The sequence below is a fragment of the Hyalella azteca genome, unplaced genomic scaffold (genome assembly GCF_000764305.2).
Source record: "Hyalella azteca isolate HAZT.00-mixed unplaced genomic scaffold, Hazt_2.0.2 contig3122, whole genome shotgun sequence".
Lineage (NCBI taxonomy): Eukaryota > Metazoa > Arthropoda > Malacostraca > Amphipoda > Hyalellidae > Hyalella > Hyalella azteca.
The window spans coordinates 428,356-451,095 of NW_025933375.1; the positions used below are offsets into that span (position 1 = coordinate 428,356).

The window sequence follows — 22,740 nt, forward strand, 5'->3', positions numbered from 1 at the left end:
GTATTCATTTGCGTTATTGTTCTTTATTATTTAGTTTATAATTAATTAAAATAATGGACAGTTGATACTCGGGAATGTCAATTCGTTTACCTATTGAAAATTGACCACCAGAGTTGATATTACGTTGTAAATCCCGTTTTAAATTTTTAGGTGCCTCAAGGAAAATCATTAATGGCTTAATTGTTAATTCCTTCGAAGAACTTTTCATTGTTACGTGCCCCTCATTAAAAAATAAATTATGGTCGGATAATTAATGTAAAAAAATTTCCCTCTGCCCCATTTGGCATGGTTAGCAATGCATTTTCGAAAAATAGTGAACCCTACTTGAATGAACATTAACTTCGAATACATGTCGATTTAAATAATTATTCAATTCTGGCCAAAAATTGGGCCCTTTGCATCAATCTTTATGGTTTTTATGGCCGGAATGTTATGTTATGTTATGTTAACTTGGAATAAATGTCAATTTGAACAATTATTCAATTCTGGCCATAAATCGGCCCCTTTGCATCAATCTTTTTGGTTTTTTTGGCCGGAATGTTCACACAGATTTTATTTTTCCAGACCTCCGATGACCAAGACCTGGTATTCGAAGACGATGAAGGCATCTTCGGCCACAACAATCACATCGATGACGTGCCCATCATCAAGCCCATCGTCATCGGGGAGAACGACGAAGGCTTACTACTCCCCAGCTTTGTCTCTAGAAGTCGGACCAAACGTCAAGCCTTCCCTCGGGCTCCTGTCGACGACTCAGACGGCGTCGACGGGTCCGGGATGGGGTCCGGAGACGGGTCCGGTGGGTACACCTTTGTCTTGTAGGGTCGTATCATTTGGGGTCCGGAGACGGGTCCGGTGGGTAAACCTCTGTCTTGTAGGGTCGTACCATTCGGGGTCCGGAGACGGGTCCGGTGGGTGAACCTTTGTCTTCTAGGGTGGTATCATTCGGGGTCCGGAGACGGGTCCGGTGGGTACACCTTAGCCTTCTAGGGTCGTATCATTCGGGGTCCGGAGACGGGTCCGGTGGGTACACCTCATCCTTCTAGGGTAGTATCATTTGGGGTCCGGAGACGGGTCCGGTGGGTACACCTTTGTCTTCTAGGGTCGTATCATTTGGGGTCCGGAGACGGGTCCGGTGGGTAAACCTCTGTCTTGTAGGGTCGTACCATTCGGGGTCCGGAAACGGGTCCGGTGGGTACACCTCATCCTTCTAGGGTAGTATCATTCGGGGTCCGGAGACGGGTCCGGTGGGTGCACCTCAGTTTTCTAGGGTCGCACCATTCGGGGTCCGGGATGGAGTCCGGAGACGGGTCCGGTGGGGACACCTCTGCATTCTAGGGTCGTATCATTGGGGTCCGGAGATGGGTCCGGTGGGTACACCTCTGTCTCTAGGGTCGCATCATTCGGGGTCCGGAGACGGGTCCGGTGGGTACACTTCAGCCTTCTAGGGTCGTACCATGCGGGGTCCGGAATGGGGTCCGGAGTCGGGTCCGGTGGGTACACCTCTGTCTTCTAGGGTCGCACCATTCGGGGTCCGGGATGGGGTCCGGAGACGGGTCCGATGGGTACACCTCAGCCTTCTAGGGTCGCACCATTCGGGGTCCGGAATGGGGTCCGGAGACGGGGCCGATGGGTACACCTCAGCCTTCTAGGGTCGCACCATTCGGGGTCCGGGATGGGGTCCGGAGACAGGTCCGGTGGGTACACCTCAGTTTTCTAGGGCCGCTCCATTCGGTTTGATGGCAATGATTCAATTCAATTTTTTATATACATTTTTCTACGGATGCATTAACCATAGACCAAAGATACGGTTGTCTGTAAGACAGTAATTTTATCTACGGATACATTAACCTTTGATCAAAGATACACTAGCTTTGAGACAATAAACTTTGTCTACAGAAACATTAACAGATGTTACCTTCTGATAACCACAAGTTAACAGAAGCCTGATAGCCGCTTGACTTACCGACATGAGAAATGGGATGAAATAAATAAATGGGACTTGCCATTTGATCAACCTAAGTCCGTCCTTTACTATTGATAGTTATCGGGCCTATTGCTTAAATTGTTCAGTTAAAAATTTAAGTGAGAGTTTCGTGTTTTTTTGTTGTTTTGTTTTGCGTCAAATTGTTTTTGCGGCCTGGCCTGCTCATTTAGACTATCTTATGGTGAAGCTTTTGACTGAAATTACCCTAAAAATTTCTAAATTGCATAGATTGACTGTTACTTGGTTAATGATTTGTTAAAATATATTAATTACTATGTAAATTTATCAATTTTGAATAATGTATACACGTAACACATACCTAGAATTCATGTTAAAACTTCTTCAAAAGGAAACAGAACTTCACATAGTTTTTCCACGTCTACATGTGGTCATTTTCTGCAATCTAAAAAACTATCATGTAAGATGTGCTCAATTTAATTAATTTTGTTCATAAATTGCATTGTTTAACAGTATTTATTGATCATGCTAGTAATTTAAACAAATTCATCTCAATTTTACGTTATCATCAATATAAATTTTTCGCATTTTGTATGCCGAGAATATCATTAAGAATATATTCACTTTCTGTTGAGTCTTGGGCAATCCAGCATAAGACATTAGTTCATAAAGAATCCCATGAATTTCCGGCCATTGCTGCATAAATTTCTTTAGGCAATGTACCATATCAAGCAACATGCCTCCTAACAGTTTCTCATTAGTCAATGTACCATATCCAGCAACATGTCTTCTCACAATTTCTCTTCAGGCAATTCACCATATCCAGCAACATGTCTTCTCACAGTTTCTCTTCAGGCAATTCACCATATCCAGCAACATGTCTTCTCACAGTTTCTCTTCAGGCAATTCACCATATCCAGCAACATGTCTTCTCACTCTTTCCCATTAGGCAATGTACCACATCCAGCTACATGTCTCCTCACAATTTCTCATTAGGCAATGTACCACATCGAGCAACATGTCTCCTCACAATTTCTCATTAGGCAATGTACCACATCCACCAACATGACTCCTACAGTTTCTCTTTAGGCAATGTACCACATCCAGCAACATGTCTCCTCACAATTTCTCTTTAGGCAATGTACCACGCTTTTAGAAAAAACGGTGAAAAACGGTCCCACTGGCGTTCTCGTGGTTGGTCGCCCCGTATAAATAAACTGTTTCGCCGTTTTTCAAATGTTTTAGGGATTTTTAGAGTTAAATTAGAATAAAAACGGCGACACGGTGTTTCTCTTCACGTGCCGACCGGCCACTGATACCGTTAACGGTAATTTTTCTAACAGTGCACTTCCAACAACATGACTCCTAACAGTTTCGACCGTTAAGCTGAAATTCTCGTGGTGCACAGGTCGGTTCAGGATAGAGCTGGAGGTAGACGGACAGTTCCAAGCAGACTACAACGACCCTACGAGCGCAGGCTTCACGAGTCTGGCAGCACGCGTGCAGTATCCTATTGATGTGAAGCTCCGAACCCTGCCTGGCACGGCAGATGCTCATCTCACCAGAATACAGTGAGTTCTTCTGAACCAGGGCCTATACTTTCAAAACTCAACAGAATACAGTGAGTTCTACTGAACCAGGGCCTATACTTTCAAAACTCACCAGAATACAGTGAGTTCTTCTGAACCAGGGCCTATACTTTCAAAACTCACCAGANTTCACACAAGTGTGCAAAATTTCAGATCAATTAGACAGGTAAAAGTGTGTCAAATATCAGTTATAAGATTTGCAGCTGACAAAATTATTTTTTCAATTTTTTTAACATTGAAAAAAATGTTTTTTTTTAATTTTTAAAATCATTTTGTTTGACATTTGATTCATGCATTGTCTCCAACTTTACACAAGTGGGCAAAATTTCAGATCGATAGGATAAGTAAAAGTGCATTAAATTTTGATTACAAGATTTGTAGCAGACAGACAGACAGACAGACAGACAAACAAGAAGTGAAGTTAAAGAGAAGTGTTGTAAAAGGATACGTTCTAGTGAGCGCAAAATGACTTGCACTGATGGTTGCCACCACGTATTACTTTAAAATATTCTCTGTTGCGTACAAACGTCCTCAGGTTGCTACATTCAATAGTTTACGTTTACAATTTGTATCTGGCCGGTAGGCCCGGTAGGTTGTTGTAATTTTATAATAACACCGACAATAAACATGTCACACCTCAGGTCCGCTGGTCCAGGCCGCTTGAAGCTGTTGGTCGACGTCAGTGTCATCGAGTCTGACGCCGAAGAATCACAAATCCGAGCAATATTCGATGACTTCGACGCCAGCGGCCGTATGGGTGACCTCACCAACGTTAAGCTCCTCAAGTTCAGTCAGGAGGAAGGTAAGATCTTCAGGTCCTCCCTTAAGGTTGAGACTGAGACCCGCGAGCCCTCAGGCAGGCTTGGCTCTTGGCCGGTCTATTTTACTTTGTAGCAGAAGACGCGATTCATTTCAAGTTGGCAACAAAGGATCGCTTTACGTTTTTGAAGCATCTGAAAGTAAGCTCTTTATCGAACGATGATCTTCATTGAATATACTGGTAAGATTTTTGTTTAATTATCTTTGTGAAGCTGTGGACTTTTATTTCGAGCCTGGCTTGCACTATGCATTGATGCTGATGACTCGCTGTAAAACTTATCTCTATACCACAAAACGGCGGAAAAGTAGAGCATTCATAAAAGAAATTAATTGAAAGTAATGCAAATAATTTACAATATTGAACATATATTATGCAATATCATTGCTATACGACTAAATGTTTTTATATGGCAGAAAAGGTTCCAATTGGAGGTAATCAAAGTTTTCCTTCATACTAAATATTCTTTAAAGTTGGAGTCAACTATGCTCAGTGTGAAAGGCTCTAGGTATATATATTGTACGATTTTGCATAAATATATTTATTCCAGTAATCGTTTGCTTAATTTTCGTGATATTAAGATGATGCTTGAAATTCTATATATATTGCAATGAACAATTTTACCTATTTATTCGTTGATTAGCCAGTGGCTGATTTGAATACCTTATACCAGCATGTTGGTGCAATATAGAGCATCGTAATTGAATTTCATTCAATGATTGTGGCTGATGAATCCATATCTTTTTGTCGTAATTTTTCCCACTCCCTTTTGCTAGGCCATGGTCCTTGATTGTTGTCATCCACTGTCGAGCTTTGATTAACCTCGGAAGTTTTGTTGTCTTCCACTGTCGAGCTTAGATTAGCCTCGGAAGTTTTGTTGTCTTCCACTGTCGAGCTTTAAATTAGCCTCGGAAGTTTTGTTGTCTTCCACTTTCGAGCTTTAAATTAGCCTCGGAAGTTTTGTTGTCTTCCACTTTCGAGCTTTAGATTAGCCTCGGAAGTTTTGTTGTCTTCCACTGTCGAGCTTTAAATTAGCCTCGGAAGTTTTGTTGTCTTCCACTTTCGAGCTTTAAATTAGCCTCGGAAGTTTTGTTGTCTTCCACTTTCGAGCTTTAAATTAGCCTCGGAAGTTTTGTTGTCTTCCACTGTCGAGCTTTAAATTAGCCTCGGAAGTTTTGTTGTCTTCCACTGTCGAGCTTTAAATTAGCCTCGGAAGTTTTGTTGTCTTCCACTGTCGAGCTTTAAATTAGCCTCGGAAGTTTTGTTGTCGTCCACTGTCGAGCTTTAGATTAGCCTCGGAAGTTTTGTTGTCTTCCACTGTCGAGCTTTAGATTAGCCTCGGAAGTTTTGTTGTCGTCCACTGTCGAGCTTTAGATTAGCCTCGGAAGTTTTGTTGTCATCCACTGTCGAGCTTTAGATTAGCCTCGGAAGTTTTGTTGTCATCCACTGTCGAGCTTAAGATTAGCCTCAGAAGTTTTGTTGTCATCCACTGTCCAGCTTAAGATTAGCCTCAGAAGTTTTGTTGTCATCCACTGTCCAGCTTAAGATTAGCCTCAGAAGTTTTGTTGTCATCCACTGTCGAGCTTAAGATTAGCCTCAGAAGTTTTGTTGTCATCCACTGTCGAGCTTAAGATTAGCCTCAGAAGTTTTGTTGTCATCCACTGTCCAGCTTAAGATTAGCCTCAGAAGTTTTGTTGTCATCCACTGTCCAGCTTAAGATTAGCCTCAGAAGTTTTGTTGTCATCCACTGTCGAGCTTAAGATTAGCCTCAGAAGTTTTGTTGTCATCCACTGTCGAGCTTAAGATTAGCCTCAGAAGTTTTGTTGTCATCCACTGTCCAGCTTAAGATTAGCCTCAGAAGTTTTGTTGTCATCCACTGTCCAGCTTAAGATTAGCCTCAGAAGTTTTGTTGTCATCCACTGTCGAGCTTAAGATTAGCCTCAGAAGTTTTGTTGTCATCCACTGTCGAGCTTAAGATTAGCCTCAGAAGTTTTGTTGTCATCCACTGTCCAGCTTAAGATTAGCCTCAGAAGTTTTGTTGTCATCCACTGTCCAGCTTAAGATTAGCCTCAGAAGTTTTGTTGTCATCCACTGTCGAGCTTTAGGTTAGCCTCGGAAATTTTGTTGTCATCCACTGTCGAGCTTATTAGCCTCGGAAGGTTTGTTGTCATCCACTGTCCAGCTTAAGATTAGCCTCGAAAGTTTTGTTGTCATAAACTGTCCAGCTTAAGATTAGCCTCGGAAGTTTTCACTCAAGTTATTGAGCTACGAACGGCTGTCCCTCCGTCCAAATATTCCTGTTGTAAGAATAAAGCAAGCTGGTCTGTGCAGTTAAATACGCTGGTCCCTGCTATGAAATTCGCTGGTCAGTGCAGTGAAATACGCTCGTCTGCGTATTGAAACAAGGTGACCAGTGCTCTGAAATACGACAGCGATGCTAATGTATTCATTGATCCGTTGAACACAGCGTTGGGCCACGCATCTCTCTCTCAGTTGTCTGCGTTAGGTTGTACTTCTCTCTCCGTTGTCTGTGTTAGGCTTTTCTTCTCTCTCCGTTGTCTGTGTTAGGCTGTACTTCTCTCTCCGTTGTCTGCGTTAGGCTGTTCTTCTCTCACCATTGTCAGCGTTTTGCTCTTCATCGCTCTCTCAGTTGTCTGCGTTAGGCTGTTCTTCTCTCTCCGTTGTTTGCGTTAGGCTGTTCTTCTCTCGCCGTTGTCTGCGTTAGGCTGTTCTTCTCTCTCCGTTGTCTGCGTTAGGCTGTTCTTCTCTCTCAGTTGTCTGCGTTAGGCTGTTCTTCTCTCTCAGTTGTCTGCGTTAGGCTGTTCTTCTTTCTCCATCGTCAGCGTTAGGCTGTTCTTCTCTCTCCGTTGTCTGCGTTAGGCTGTTCTTCTCTTTCCGTTGTAACGCAGTTCTTCTTTCTCAGTTGTCTGCGTTAGGCTGTTCTTCTCTCACAGTTGTCTGCGTAAGGCTGTTCTTCTTTCTTTATCGTCAGCGTTAGGCTGTTCTTCTCTCTCAGTTGTCTGCGTTAGGTTGTTCTTCTCTCTCCATCATCAGCCTTTGTCGATGCGTTTCTCTACATCGTGACATTGCGCTCCGTGATGTACTATGTCTTGTGCGTTTGGCAGCCTTACGCACCGTATATGTGTGCGTAACGCACCGTGTTGTGTGCGGAACGCACCGTGTTTTGTACGTAACGCACCATGTTTTGTGCGTAACGCACCGTGTTGTGTGCGTAACGCACCCTGTTGTGTGCGTAACGCACCGTGTTGTGTGCGTAACGCACCGTGTTGTGTGCGTAACGCACCGTGTTGTGTGCGTAACGTACCGTGTTTTGTGCGTAATTGTCACCATGTTGTGCTCGTAACGCAACGTGTTGTGTGAGTAAGGCTTTCTGTTGTGTATTTCACAACGCATGTTGCTCTGTACGTCGGGTTAGTTTCACATCCAGTTTTGTTCGTTGGGCTGTACAATGCTCGCCGTTATATTTGTTATTATGCGTATTGTACCGTGTTGCACGTGGTTGGTTCTGTTGCGTTCAGCTGAACGTTCTCTGGTCTGCCTACGTAACTCTTGGACTACCGTAGTCCGCTAGTCAACACTGACTAGTCCGCAACTAGTCAGTGACGACGTTTGTCTCGTAGATCCTCACGCCGGCACTTGCGAGGCTGGCGATGTCTGGACTAGTCCGCTAGTCAACACTAACTAGTCCGAAACTAGTCAGTGACGACGCTTGTCTCGTAGATCCTCACGCTGGCACTTGCGAGGCTGGCGATGTCTTGTGTCCTGATGGCGTGTGTGCGACGCCCTGCGACGGAGTACCAGAGTGCGAGAACGCCGAGGACGAACGGGACTGCGAAGATGTGTTCGGCGCAACGGCGCGCCCCACGCTGGATCTACCTGGCGGCGAAGTCGAAACTAACTACATACCGGCGACCACCACCAGCTCCTCGACCACCACTACCACTACTACTACCACCACCACCACTCCGCTGCCGGGTTAGTGTTCATACTACTATTTAGGATACGGTCAATAGCTGAAAAATTTGTTTTACGTTGCCGGGTCAGTCTTGGTACTATTTAGGATACGGTCAATAGCTGAAAAATTTGTGTTACGTTGAGCAGTTTTTCATCACTGTGTTAATATTTGTGGTAACTCCGACACGTCACGTGTTCCAATTCGGCTAAACAACAATAATTGTTGTCTATTAAACTCAAGATTTTGTGCCAACGGTACAAGAAATTGCCAACTCCTAGCAAAATACACGAGGAATTATTCATTATGGAATACTTGCTTCTTGGCGCTTCCTTTTATTTTGAGTAAGAACATCCACCATAAAGATCATTTACCATGTCTTTGGAGCTTGGGCAAAACAACGCGCATACTGCCAGACCTTCATAGGGTACGCACACAGTGAAAGCAGGTTGCCAGCGTGCTGGTTACCTGCTCAGGCTGGCGCCTGAAACCATAGAATACAGAAGCCTATTCGTACAGGTTTTCACTGTGAACACTTACATTATTATCCTATGTTCATTCTTGTGGCAGGTTGGAGCAGGTTGCCCGCGCGGGCAAACCTGCTTCCACTGTGTGCGTACCCTTAGCTTCACCTACGTCGTTGGCGCGCTGTAAAATAGCCGACTTGAGAGGTCAAAGGAAATAAATTTGCCGAGCCGTTCATAACCTAGGAAAGTCGATGCACTGAACAATTCTTGCGTTGACGTAAGAGTTTATCATACGATATTCGTTTTATTTTTCATTAAACTTTGCATGGATTTAGCGATAGATACCAGACAACTTCATTTCTCGCCTAATATTACATTTTATAGCTGGCAGGGTACCGGTGAAACCTAAATAAATTATTTCATTTGCAGGGCTCTAATTTTTGTGACATTATTCCTTTTCGTTGTTTTGCGATTGGTCCAGGCTTAGAAAAATGAACAGTGAGCATGGCTTTCTTCCAGCAGATATAATTGTGTTTACTAATGCACCGATGTAAGGTCACGCGACATTATTAAATAAAATGTGATTTTTTCTTCTTGCGTTGTAGAGATCCAGTGTGTGGGCGAACGTCTCATTTATTACACCGTCCTTTTTAGTGCTTCTTTTGTGGTAGCAAATTTTTGCCAGTTTCGTGCACAGCTATATCAGTCGACTGCCAGCTTTCTATGTCACGGGTGTTTCAATCTTGACTTTACTGTCACTGTGATGGTATGTTTCATACCTCTTCCACTCGTACCCTTATCCCAGTGATGGTATATTTCATACCTCTCCTCACTCCCTTATCCCAGTGATGGTATCTTTCATACCCCTCCTCACTACCTTGTCACAGTGATGGTATGTTTCATCCCTCTCCTCACTCCCTTGTCACAGTGATGGTATGTTTCATACCTCTCCCCTCCCTTGTCTTTGTGATGGTATGTTTCATACCTCTTCCACTCATTCCCTTATCCCAGTGATGGTATATTTCATACCTCTCCTCACTCCCTTATCCCAGTGATGGTATGTTTCATACCTCTCCTCACTCCCTTGTCACAGTGATGGTATGTTTCATACCTCTCCTCACTCCCTTGTCACAGTGATGGTATGTTTCATCCCTCTCCTCACTCTCTTGTCACAGTGATGGTATGTTTCATACCTCTCCTCACTCCCTTGTCTTAGTGATGGTATGTTTCATCCCTCTCCTCACTCCCTTGTCACACTGATGGTATGTTTCATCCCTCTTCTCACTCCCTTATCACAGTGATGGTATGTTTCATACCTCTCCTCACTCTCTTATCCCAGTGATGGTATGTTTCATACCTCTTCACTACCTTGTCACAGTGATGGTAGGTATGTTTCATACCTCTTCGCACTCTCTTGTCACAGTGATGGTATGTTTCATACCACTCACTCCCTTGTCACAGTGATGGTCTGAGTGAGTGACCGACATAATAATTGATTGTCGACAATGTTATTCTCAAGTGATTGAATGTTCTCGGTTCTTTCAAGAAGAACCGAGTAAGTACGTAATGTATTTCGTGTATTTTTCTTATTCATGATCTCTATTTATATGTGTGCTACGTTTCCAGATTTCGGTCACACGTGCTTGCGATCTCGCGCTTCTTCCCGCCAATCTCTAGTCATTAAATTTTATTACCGGTCCCTGTCCGTACATTTGTTATGTGGTATCTTCATCCCGCGAATGCAATATTTCTTACTACTACTTGTCAGCATATTTTATTATGTACGTTCGTGATACAAACGTGTCAAATTCGCTCATCTGAAAAGTCGAGCTGTGATTCCCAATGTGCAACCCAACGTTTTTTGTGTGTGATTAGAAACCTGGTTCTTGGAATTTTTTTGCAATAGAACGATGTGAATTTGAATGTGGGAGTTATTCTTCTTGTGTTTTTTTTGTTGGTGATATTGTGCACCCATATTTTGGAGTATTCGTCTTATGGGTAGCCCTCGAGGACACTTTTTTTGCGTGCTCTGGAGTTTGATTTTACCGGCAGCCTAGCACTCACCATCGTAGACGCTGTAGTGAGAGTCGTTTGGAAGTAATTAAGGTAAGGAAGCTTCGTAACTACATATGCTACCAAGTGTCCACTAGTCCAAGGTGTGTATGCATGGATTTCTTTTTTTTGCATGAAAATTTTTTTGCATGAATTTCTTTTTTGCATGAAAATTTTTTTCCATGAATTACTTTTTTTGCATGAATTTTTTTGCATGAAAAACCTTTTTGCATGACAATTTTTTTTGCATGAATATTTTCTCTTCCCAATTTCAACGTCTATTAATGCTTATTTCCGTTAACCTAATTTTAAATTTCAATCGTCATGCATGCCTAATGCTTAATGATATTTTATCTGTTTCAGTATCAATTAAGCATGAAAATAACATGAAGTGAGCTTTGTCTGATAGAATACAAACTTCATGTACAATATACATTAATGACATACACAATCATACTGTTCGCATGCTACATATTAGCTCCTGGTTGGCATATATATTAACACTAATTACATTTGTATTGCATAGTTTGATCTATTATTTTCATGGTATCGGCTTTAGAATATTGGATATGATGAGAATCACGTTAATTTTGTTTTCCAAAATAATTTGAGCTTACAGCACTGGTGATAGCGATATTTTTAATAACTTTTTTTCATATGCTTGCATCTATTCGTGTTACAAGCGTTTTTTTAAATTGTATCATAAGCAAAGCTTTATTTCATCCGGCATGTGATGATTTGGTTAGGTAATTTGTAATTAAATTTGTCTATTCTTTTCCTGGACCGATAGCCCTATCAATGCTCGGGTTCCGTACTTAGGAGCATAGTCAAGTCGAATTTATTTTATTATAGAGAATGGATTCACCTAATTAGCTTCGTAAAATATAAATAATTCATTTGATATGACAGATCCATGAAAAAATCGTTCAAATAACGTCTGAACGCATTCAATGTGAAACCCTATGCCGGTTTCCGGATCCCTTGTGAATCTAGTCACGAAAAGTTCAAGAATCGGCAACAGGCCATGGGCCTATTTCTTCAATGCCGACACTTCTATTCTATTCTATAAGAATAGGCAACAGGCCATAGGCCTATTTCTTCAATGCCGACACTTCTATTCTATTCTATTCTATTTATCTATTCTAAAGTATGTTTATTTGACGCACGTATCGAACAGACCGCATTGACATATGCCCGTCCGACGAAGAGTATCCGTGCCCCTACGGACGCTACATTATCTGCCTGTCACAAATCTGCGATGGCAACATCGACTGCGACGACAAATCTGATGAGGAAAACTGCGGTAACCCCTTACACGATCAACCCTTAAGGATAATACTTAATAGTTTCTTCTCAATAGTATCAACCTTTAGGGATATTACCTAATAGTTTCTTCTCAATATTCCGATAGTTTTAGTTCTTTTACAGTGATGGTGTGGTTACGGTAACCGCTTACACGATGATCCCTTAGGGATAATACGTAATAGCTTCTTCTTAATATTCCAATAGTTTCAGTTCTTTTACAGTGATGTTGTGGTTGTAATCGCTTACGTGATCAGCCTTTAGTGATAATACGTAATAGTTTCTTCTCAATATTGCAATAGTTGTAGTTATTTTACAGTGATGTTGTGCATGGTTGCGGTAACCCCTTACACGATCAACCTTTAGGTATAATACGTAATAATTTCTTCTCAATATTCCAATACTTTTAGTTCTTTTACAGCGATGATGTGGTCAGAATTGAATCAGGTTATGGCTGAAGTGTTGATTTCGCTTAATGCGTTGCTACACGTGACCAAAATTTCTTCCAAAGTAACCATTAGGGCCGCAAGTTAATGAATGGTTCTTGCATATACTTACATTTTCTTAATTCTCTTCTAATTTATTACCGTTTAATCCCTTAATAGATTAACAGTATTAATGCTACAGCTTGATATATTCCTGTCCCAAAGAATTTAGTTTGTCTTCACTTTCATAACTCCTTATAATAACAGCTAACTCTTAAGCTAACGTTGACAGCATGTCTTGGATCGCAAATGACAAGTAATCATACTTCAAGTAATCAACATGAAAAGTAATGTATAATAATGAGCGTCTTTACAGCTCACCAGTTAATTTACGTTGCACAGATTTAAATTAAGATCTCAAGCATTATGTTCTGTGCACAATATTCGACACCTCTTTGCATTATTTTATTCGAGTCACTTTTCGACATTTTGATCTGTGCACAATATACGACCTCTCTGCATTATTTTATTTGAGTCACTCTTCGAAATTTTGTTCTGTCTACAATATACAACCTCTCTGCATTATTTTATTTGAGTCACTCTCCGAAATTTTGTTCTGTGCACAATATACGACATCTCTGCATTATTTTATTTGAGTCACTCTTCGAAATTTTGATCTGTGCACAATATACGACCTCTCTGCATTATTTTATTTGGGTCACTCTTCGAAATTTTGTTCTGTTCACAATATACGACCTCTTTGCATTATTTTATTCGAGTCACTCTTCGAAATTTTGTTCTGTGCACAATATACGACCTCTTTGCATTATTTTATTTGAGTCACTCTTCGAAATTTTGTTCTGTGCACAATATACGACCTCTCTGCATTATTTTATTTGAGTCACTCTTCGAAATTTTGTTCTGTGCACAATATACGACCTCTTTGCATTATTTTATTTGAGTCACCCTTCGATGGTAGCTCACGCCAGAGCTTCGGTTTCAGGTTGTGCGGGGTACACATGTCGCGGCGGGCGATGTATTGACCTCCAGCAGAAATGTGACGGAAACGTCAATTGTCTTGATGGCGATGATGAAGAGAATTGCCGTACGTTTTTTGCTATTATTTAATACATTGTTTATCATGAATATAACTTATCCAATTAGACTGAATCGATAGTTTATATAAGTTTTATTCTATTTATAGATAACTGCTGATAAGTACTGATAAACTGATAAGTAAAAACTGACAAAACTGATAAGTAAATAGAAATTCTTTAATTTTACCCTGGCACATGTCAACTTTCGTTGTAAATGATTCTTACTGGCCTTTTTAGTGCATTTCTCATTTATGGAAAAAATGCACTATTGTGCTCGCCATGTCCGTCCGTCTGTCTGTCCGTCCGTGACTTCACGTTTTCGTCGACGAGAAAATGCGCTCTCTGTCACTCACTGCAGTGAGTACTGAGTTATATTTTTTTAACGTTAACAACGACCACGTATTGTTTGTTCAAATCATTCTGGGGGCGACTTACTCAAGTTTCAATAATTCGGCCGTAAGTTATTGTAGTGGATAGCTACTTGACGCTCGTTGCCATCGCCAAACTAGAGCCATCATAAATCTTTATAATGTTATGGACCTCTGATATTCTGCAGAAATTTCTTCGTGTAACCCGTGTGCGGAGCATTACTATTGTAATTATCGTCACAAGACAGGAATTACGGTTTAACCGACTTTAAATGCTTGTGCATGAAAACCTGTTTAGGCTCAGCTTATACAACTAATTACGTTCAGTGTTTTGTACTCAATTCAATTTGAATACCGTTTTCCTCACTAACATTACCATTAATACGTAAATAGAGCTATTTTTTAATCAGTATGCATTAAAAAGGCATTAAATCACATTTAATTTTACCTTTGAACGTGCTCATTAACAAAACGGCCTGCTCATTGCCTCATTAATACGTAAATAGAGTTATATTTTAATCAGTATGCATTAAAAAGTCATTAAATCACATTTAATTTTACCTTTGAACGCGCTCATTAACGAGTACACTTATTTCTTTATCAGTATGCACTAAAAAAGCTTTAAATCACATTTAATTTTACCTTTTAAATCACATTTAATTTTACCTCTGGACGTTCGCATTAATAAAACTGTATTAATTTTAACAATGAACGTGCGCATTAATAAAACTGCATGCTCTTGCCTCAGCTTGTAATACTGGCGAGGAAAAATGCTCCAATGGCATGTGTCTTCCTGAGACGCTCTTCTGCGACGGTACAGCGCACTGTGCCGATGGGTCGGACGAGGGCGACTTGTTCTGCGGTAAGTTCGTGTCCAAGACCTATACTTTCAAAACAAAAGTTATGAGATCGTAAGTTCGTCAGCCAATCATTGACGGTCTTTCAAGCCAAATCCACCAACCATAGTATAGACAAGAAAATAGAGCGTAAGTACTTACGTTCACTATATACTTTCAAACAAAAGTTATGAGATCGTAAGTTCGTCAGCCAATCATTGACGGCCTTTCAAGCAAAATCCATCAATCATAGACAAGAAATTAGAGCGTAAGTACTTACGTTCACTTAGCGAATTTTGAAAATATGGCCCCAAGTGCCATGCACTCAAGACGACATCATGATGTCATTCGCCAGTCACTATTTATGATTTATTATGAATTAAATGATTGTAACGCTTATGAGAAATCGGAGGTTTTGATTGAAATGGTTTTAAGAATGTGTCCTTGGATCTTGCCGGACGTGTACTAATTTTTTTTACGATAGAATATCCTGCAAAAATGAGTGAAGTTGATCGTGAGTGATATGCTGGGCGCTTGGACTTGATTGAGAATTCGTTAACAAATACCAAAAATTTGTTGCCATACATCAAATGTGGTGTGCTTGTGGTGGGGAGTTAATCTTGGCAAAGCCGATGTCAATTTGTCTGTTTTTTCCTAGTGATGGATGTTAAGGTAATTATGATTGATGTTGAACTCTCCGAATTCATATCTGTTTTATTTCCTCTCCCGATTTGTCACCTTGGCCCGAGATTAGCCTATATTTCCAATAGATGCTCTATGATTCTCAAATTACCTCGATTGTAATAAAACAACCTCTGTACTTACCATTTATATTATTTAAAGGATTTTTAAGGATGTTCTATATACTTGGGATGAGATCGTAATTTCTCGTCCCGAGCAGGACTATTGAACTATTCTTACAATAAACCAATTTATTTAAATGCCTCCACGCCTGCAGAAATGTTGTTTCCCAAGTTCACGGTACTAGAGCTAGGGAATATCTTGATCGAGAAATAATTTCTATTAAAACAATTTTTTAAAAAATTATTCAGATTTTGGGACGATAAGCGTTGGTTTATCTAAACACGGAAATAGACGCACTGTTCCACTCACGTATTAATAATGTAAACGATTTTTATTATTCATGATCATACAACAGCAAATGATTTATTTGGCGATATTTAACGTTTTGCGACGATATAGCACGTTGTATAATAATTTAGTAGTAATGTTTAACTTTTGACTTTTGAATTTGATGCCATTCATTATCAATCTTTGAACAAATTTACGATGTTTTCATATGTGATCGAGTTTTGTTCCTGTGACATAAGCTTATTTCCTCGCTTACGTTCATTCGAGGATAATCAGGACCTTCAAGTAAACTATTATTGGACTGCAACTAAACCCAACGTGGCAGTTGACAATAACTTTCATGCCCAATTTCACAATAATTCATTGAACAAATACCTGCTGCAAATAAGGTAAAGAGGCAGTTGACAAATACTTTCCTTGCCCAATTTCACAATAATTCATTGAACAAACACCTGCTGCAAATAAGGTAAAGAGGCAGTTGACAAATACTTTCCTTGACCAATTTCACAATAATTCATTGAACAAATACCTGCTAAAAATAAGGTAAAGAGGCAGTTGTCAAATACTTTCATGACCAATTTCACTATAATTCATTGAACAAACACCTGCTGTAAATAAGGTAAAGAGTTCAATAGCTACCGCTTATTAGTCAGGACCTTCAAGTAAACTAAACTATTAACGGACTACAACTAACTCACGTGGCAGTTGTCAAATACTTTCATGACTAATTTCACTATAATTCATTGAACAAATACCTGCTGCAAATAAGGTAAAGAGTTAAATAGCTACCGCTTATTAGTCAGGATCTTCAAGTAAACTAAACTATTAACTGACTACAACTAACTCACGTGGCAGTTGTCAAATACTTTCATGCCCAATTTCACAATAATTCATTGAACAAATACCTGCTGCAAATAAGGTAAAGAGGCAGTTGTCATATACTTTCATGCCCAATTTCACTATAATGTATTGAACAAACACCTGCTGCAAATAAGGTAAAGAGGCAGTTGTCAAATACTTTCATGACAAATTTCACAATAATTCATTGAACAAACACCTGCTGCAAATAAGGTAAAGAGGCAGTTGTCAAATACTTTCATGACAAATTTCACTATAATTCATTGAACAAACACCTGCTGCAAATGAGGTAAAGAGGCAGTTGTCAAATACTTTCATGACAAATTTCACTACAATTCATTGAACAAACACCTGCTGCAAATGAGGTAAAGAGTTCAATAGCTACCGCTTATTAGTCAGGACCTTCAAGTAAACTAAACTAATAACGGACTACAACTAAACCCAACGTGGCAGTTGACAATATCTTTCATGACCAATTTCACAATAATGTATTGAACAAACACCTGCTGCAAATAAGGTAAAGAGTTAAATAGCTACCGCTTATTATTCAGGACCTTAAAGTAAACTATTAACGGACTACGACTAAACCCAACGTGGCAGTTGACAAATACTTTCATGACCAATTTCACTATAATTCATTGAACAAACACCTGCTGAAAAATAAGGTAAAGAGGCAGTTGTCAAATACTTTCATGACAAATTTCACTATAATTCATTGAACAAACACCTGCTGCAAATAAGGTAAAGAGGCAGATTTCAAAACTTTAAAAAAAATTTAAGAGATCGTAAGTTCATCCGCCAATCATTGACGGCCTTTCAAGCCAAATCCACCAACCATAGACAAGAAAATAGAGCGTAAGTACTTACGTTCACTGAGTGAGTTTTGAAAGTATGGCCCCGGGTGTGAAACCTTGCTGCTGTGTTCTTGTGTGATGTATTTCGTCTTTTGTGTTTCGTTTTTATTATTATATATCTTGTAATAGGTCGTAGTGTTTCGTCTAAGAATCAGTTTGCCAACTGTGGTATTTATTTTTTTCTAGATTAGTTAGTGTCGTAATTGAAATTGCGCATATAATTTCGTTACTCTTTCTTAGATTTCATATCGCAGTCTACCTTCTACGCGTGTGTTTCCATGATTTTCCTCGTAAATTTAATTAGAGCCCTCGATCCCACACCTTACTTAATTAGAGCCCTCGATCCCACAACCTTAATTAGAGCTCTCGAACTCCCAACCTTACTTAATTAGAGCCCTCGATCCCTCAACCTTACTTAATTAGAGCCCTCGAACTCCCAACCTTACTTAATTAGAGCCCTCGATCCCACAACCTTACTTAATTAGAGCCCTCGATCCCTCAACCTTACTTAATTAGAGCCCTCGATCCCACAGCCTTATACTCTACTTAAACCAGGAACATCAGCAACCAACACCGCACACGCTGCAGCCATCAGCTAAAATTATAACCTGGAGACATTGAAATCTGAACAATGGACTGTGCGCTGCGCATGCCCGCATTTATTTAAAATGAGTCAATTAAATAGTGAACACATATTGCAGCTCCGTGTGTCCCTCCCTCAATTTCCTGCTACCCTGGAGGGGAATGCCTGCCCCCCTCCCTCGTGTGTGATGGTATCTTCCACTGCTCCGACTACAGTGATGAATCTTACAGTCTTTGTAGTCGTGAGTCTGGCAGCGCGTTCACATTGTCGGCAGCGCCTTCCCTAACAAAATTTAGAGTCGCCCCGGCTTCTGGTAATCCGAATCAGAAGCTGCCGCGTCTGTATATTTTCACTGGGAAGAACTCCTTCCCTAACAAAATTTAGAGTCGCCCGAGCTTTTGGTAATCCAAATCAGAAGCTGCCGCGACTGTAAATTTTCACTGGGAAGAACTCCTACCCTAACGAAATTTAGAGTCGCCCCAGCTTCTGGTAATCCAAATCAGAAGCTGCCGCGACTGTATATTTTCACTGGGTTCTTCGTTGTCTAATTTTACACATTTGCTGCCCACCAAGTAATTACATGTTCTAATACCGCGCTACATTTGTCTATGTTTTACTTATTGACACTTTAAGTAAGTGATATTATTTCCGCTTTATTGAATGATTCGCTCGTTTGGTGTTCTAATTCCATGTCTGTTCCGTCATTCATATTCGTATTTGCCTTCTTCGTTACGTGAAAATAATCAGCCTCTCTGGTAATGACTTCATTCGAAGCCGCTCGACAATACCTGACTTGTTCAAGTTTTACACAACATTATCCCTGCTCCTGTGATCGAAAATTCTTCGTAACGACTCCAGGAAGAGCAAATAAGTCGCCAAAAATGATCGCATGCTTCCATCCAATGATTTTCTGATGTCTGATAAACGAGGTTAAAACTGAAGTGTTATTAAGTGTTGTTAATGCTTCAAATTAGTGAAATGTTAATGCTTCAAATACAAGTGTTAATGCTTCAAATTAGTGAAAAAAAAATATTTGTGTTGACTTGGCGCTGTTTATAATTTTTATTTTTCAATGTGGACTTTCATTTTGATTTTTTTGTTGTTTTCATAACGAAATGCATTTCTTTGTTTTGTGTTCTCGCATAACCTTCATAGCGCTGATGAACTGACAGATAATATTTATTTCCAATACCTAGCTTGAAGTGATCATCACGATCATCCTAATGATCGTGATGTATTCCGCAATTTAAATACGTGTATATCCGTACTTTCTACAATTGTTAATGAAATTGATTAATTTAGAATAATTTGTGTAACTGGTTATTTTATTATGAATACTATTACTGTTTAATTTATAACGATTACTGTGACTACATTGCTTAAGTCGCAAGTTTACCAGGAACTTAAAAGCAAAGAAAACAGCCAGAATATTAACCATTTCTTAAGAATGAAAACGTTTCGGAGTCCAGCTCCATCGTCAGTTCAAAAGTTCAAAACCTATAAGAAAATAAGAATCAATTAGAAAAGTAAATTCACATCGAAGATAAAAACGTAAATTGACAAAATAAAAACAAATACACATAAGGAGACAGGCCTATCTATTTACAATTTCAAGGGGATAGGGGCTGAAGGCTGCATTTAAACCAGGTTTCTGTTTAAAAATGTACAGGGATTCTAAAATCCGTAGATCGGAGCTGGACTCCGAAACGTTTTCATTCTTAAGAAATGGTTAATATTCTGGCTGTTTTCTTTGCTTTTAAGTTCCTGGTTACTGTGACTAATAATTTAGGGCAATTCATGTGGTTAATTAATGTTTAATGATCAATGTGACTGACTAATCTGTAGCTTGGTAGCGGAAATTCTTCTCGTTCACGCGCACGCTGATGTACGTGATTTGACCTCATAATTAATGATGTTCTTCATTAGTGATATATATCATTTAACTAGAACTTTATTTACTATTGATCTCTTGTGTTCTAACCACGCACAAACTTAAGGCCATTTCTTGACCTGAATTCATTGCTTTACGTGTTTGAATGATTCTAGACTGGCATGGCTTCATTTGTCGTCACTGAATTACTAGTTCAATCTTCCGCAATTTTTAGAAAGTAATTTTAAGTTTTTTTGTATATTTGATATTTTTGTTGAGCTATTAGAAGGCTAATATTTTTGATGTGTAAACGCACATCATGAAATACATGCATTCAAATCTGTTAAGATATTCTCCCTTTGCTTACTACAGCTCCTTTTAATGAGTTAGAAAAATGACCGTTAACGGTATTACCGGCGTTTCAGTGGAATGGTCGGCACGTGAAAAGAAACACCGTTTCACCGTTTTTATTCCAATTTAACAACAGAAATCCGTAAAACATCTGATAAAAACGGCGAAACAGTTTATTTTCACGGGTCGACCGGCCACTAGAATGCCAGTGGGACCGTTTTTTTCACTGTTTTTAGCACATTTTCTCATTTATTGAATAAATGCACTATTGTGCTCGCCATGTCCGTCTGTCTGTCTGTCCGTCTGTCCGTGACCTCAAGTTTTCGTCGACGAGAAAATGCGCTCTCTGTCACTCACTGCTGTGAGTACTGAGTTATATTTTTCTAATAGTGCGTACGTGTCCACCATACCAGGATGCTCTAGCGACGAGTTTAAGTGCAGCAGCGACGGGGTGTGTATACAAGACTACTACAAGTGTGATGGCAAGCCAGAGTGTCTCGACAGCTCCGACGAGGCTCCCAGCGTTTGTGGTGAGATATTGGATCTGAATTTTATCGTAGCAAAGCCAGTATAAAAGAAAGTCAAATAGCTTAAAGAACGTTTTTAAAAGTACAATAGCTTAGAGAACGTTTTTTTTTAAATATCTGAGAACGGAATAAACTTTTTATTATTAGTTTATATGTTTATTATTAACTTTTAACTTTGAAGCCTAAACTTTATCGTATCAAAAGCAGTTTAATGTGCGACGAATTCGTCACACCAGGGCTTAAAGGGTTAAAGGAAAGTCAAATCGCTTTAAGAACGTTTTTAAAAGTCAAATAGCTTAAAGAACTTTTTTTTTAATTTACTAAGAACAGAATAAACTTTTTATTTATAGTTTTAGTTACTTGGAACAGAATAAACTTTTTATTTATAGTTGATATGAATATTATAACATTTTAATTAATTTTATCTTTAAATCCTGAACATTATCGTAGCAAAGCCAGTATAAAGGAAAGTCAAATTGCGCAAAGAACGTTTAGAACAGAATTAACATTCATTATTAGTTGATATGTACATATATTATTACATTTTAGTTAACTGGTAACTCTAAAGCCTAAACTTTTTCGTAGCAAAGGCAGTATATAATGGAAATTATAATAGCTAAAAGAACGTTTTTTTAATTACTGAGAATATTTAAATTTTTTATTATATGTAATTTTAATATTATTAGTTAATATTTATATTATTAACTTTTAACTTTAAAGCCTAAACTTTATCGTAGCAAAGGCAGTTTAAAGGAAAGTAAAATTGCTTAAAAAATGTTTAGAACAGAATTAACATTTATTATAAGTTGCTATGTATATTATTAACTTTTAATTAACTTTAGAGCCTAAACTTTATCGTAGCAAAGGTAGTATAAAAGAAATTCAAACTACTTAAAGAACATTTTTTTTAATTCGCTGAGAACAGTATAAACTTTTTATTATTAGTTGATATGTATATTATTAACTTTTAATTAATTTTTATCAATAAAACCTAAATTATCGTAGCAAAGGCAGTATAAAGGAAATTCAAATAGCTTAAAGAAAGTTTTTTTTTAATTCTCTTAGAACAGAATAAACTTTTTATTAATAACTCATATGCATATTATTAAGTTTTAATTTGTAATTTTCATTCTATAAATTTTTGGTTCACTGGTAGTAGTTTGTTAGCCTTTAGCTTTTATATTTTAATATTGCAAATTTTAGGTTCACTAGTAATAGTTTTGTTAGCTTGCAAATAGTAATTTATCGTATGTTGACACTAGGCGGTTGTCTACCTGGTCAACACACGTGCACGGCTGACGACACGTGTCTGCCGTCGTGGAACACGTGTGATGGAACACCTCAGTGTTCAGACGGCTCCGACGAGAAGCTCAGAGAGTGTGAGTTTTAAATTTGTTTTAAATTTAAATTAGATTTAACAGATAATACAGTGTATAATAAATAAACACAGTATAATATAACACACAGTATAATAAAATTTTATTGTGATGTATTTTCGCTGCTGTATTTGGAATATTTGAACAGCCGCTATGAATTTAGTACGTTATTTTAGCTTTGTTGCCATTTCGAAGTTACCATGTGAGTTCAATTTAACACATAAACATAATGAATAATATACACATAACACATAAACATTCATTAGTATAATAAAATTTTATCTAGATTTATTTTCGCTATTGAGTTCAATTTAACACATAAACATAATGAATCATTATTATAATAAAATTTTATCTA

General features: G+C 38.9%; 1 protein-coding gene across 1 annotated transcript in view; it reads left to right on the forward strand.

Annotated features, from left to right (window-relative positions):
- The window catches only part of LOC108674299 (basement membrane-specific heparan sulfate proteoglycan core protein), a 117,441-nt gene extending 95,045 nt beyond the window's left edge, over positions 1-22,396 (forward strand). The window contains exons 2-7 of the mRNA XM_047885789.1: positions 565-799; positions 3,354-3,516; positions 4,176-4,336; positions 8,093-8,347; positions 20,893-21,009; positions 22,269-22,396. Coding sequence (XP_047741745.1) covers positions 565-799; positions 3,354-3,516; positions 4,176-4,336; positions 8,093-8,347; positions 20,893-21,009; positions 22,269-22,396 — 1,059 coding nt within the window. The remainder of the gene's footprint in view (positions 1-564; positions 800-3,353; positions 3,517-4,175; positions 4,337-8,092; positions 8,348-20,892; positions 21,010-22,268) is intronic.
- The last annotated feature ends 344 nt before the right edge of the window (positions 22,397-22,740 follow it).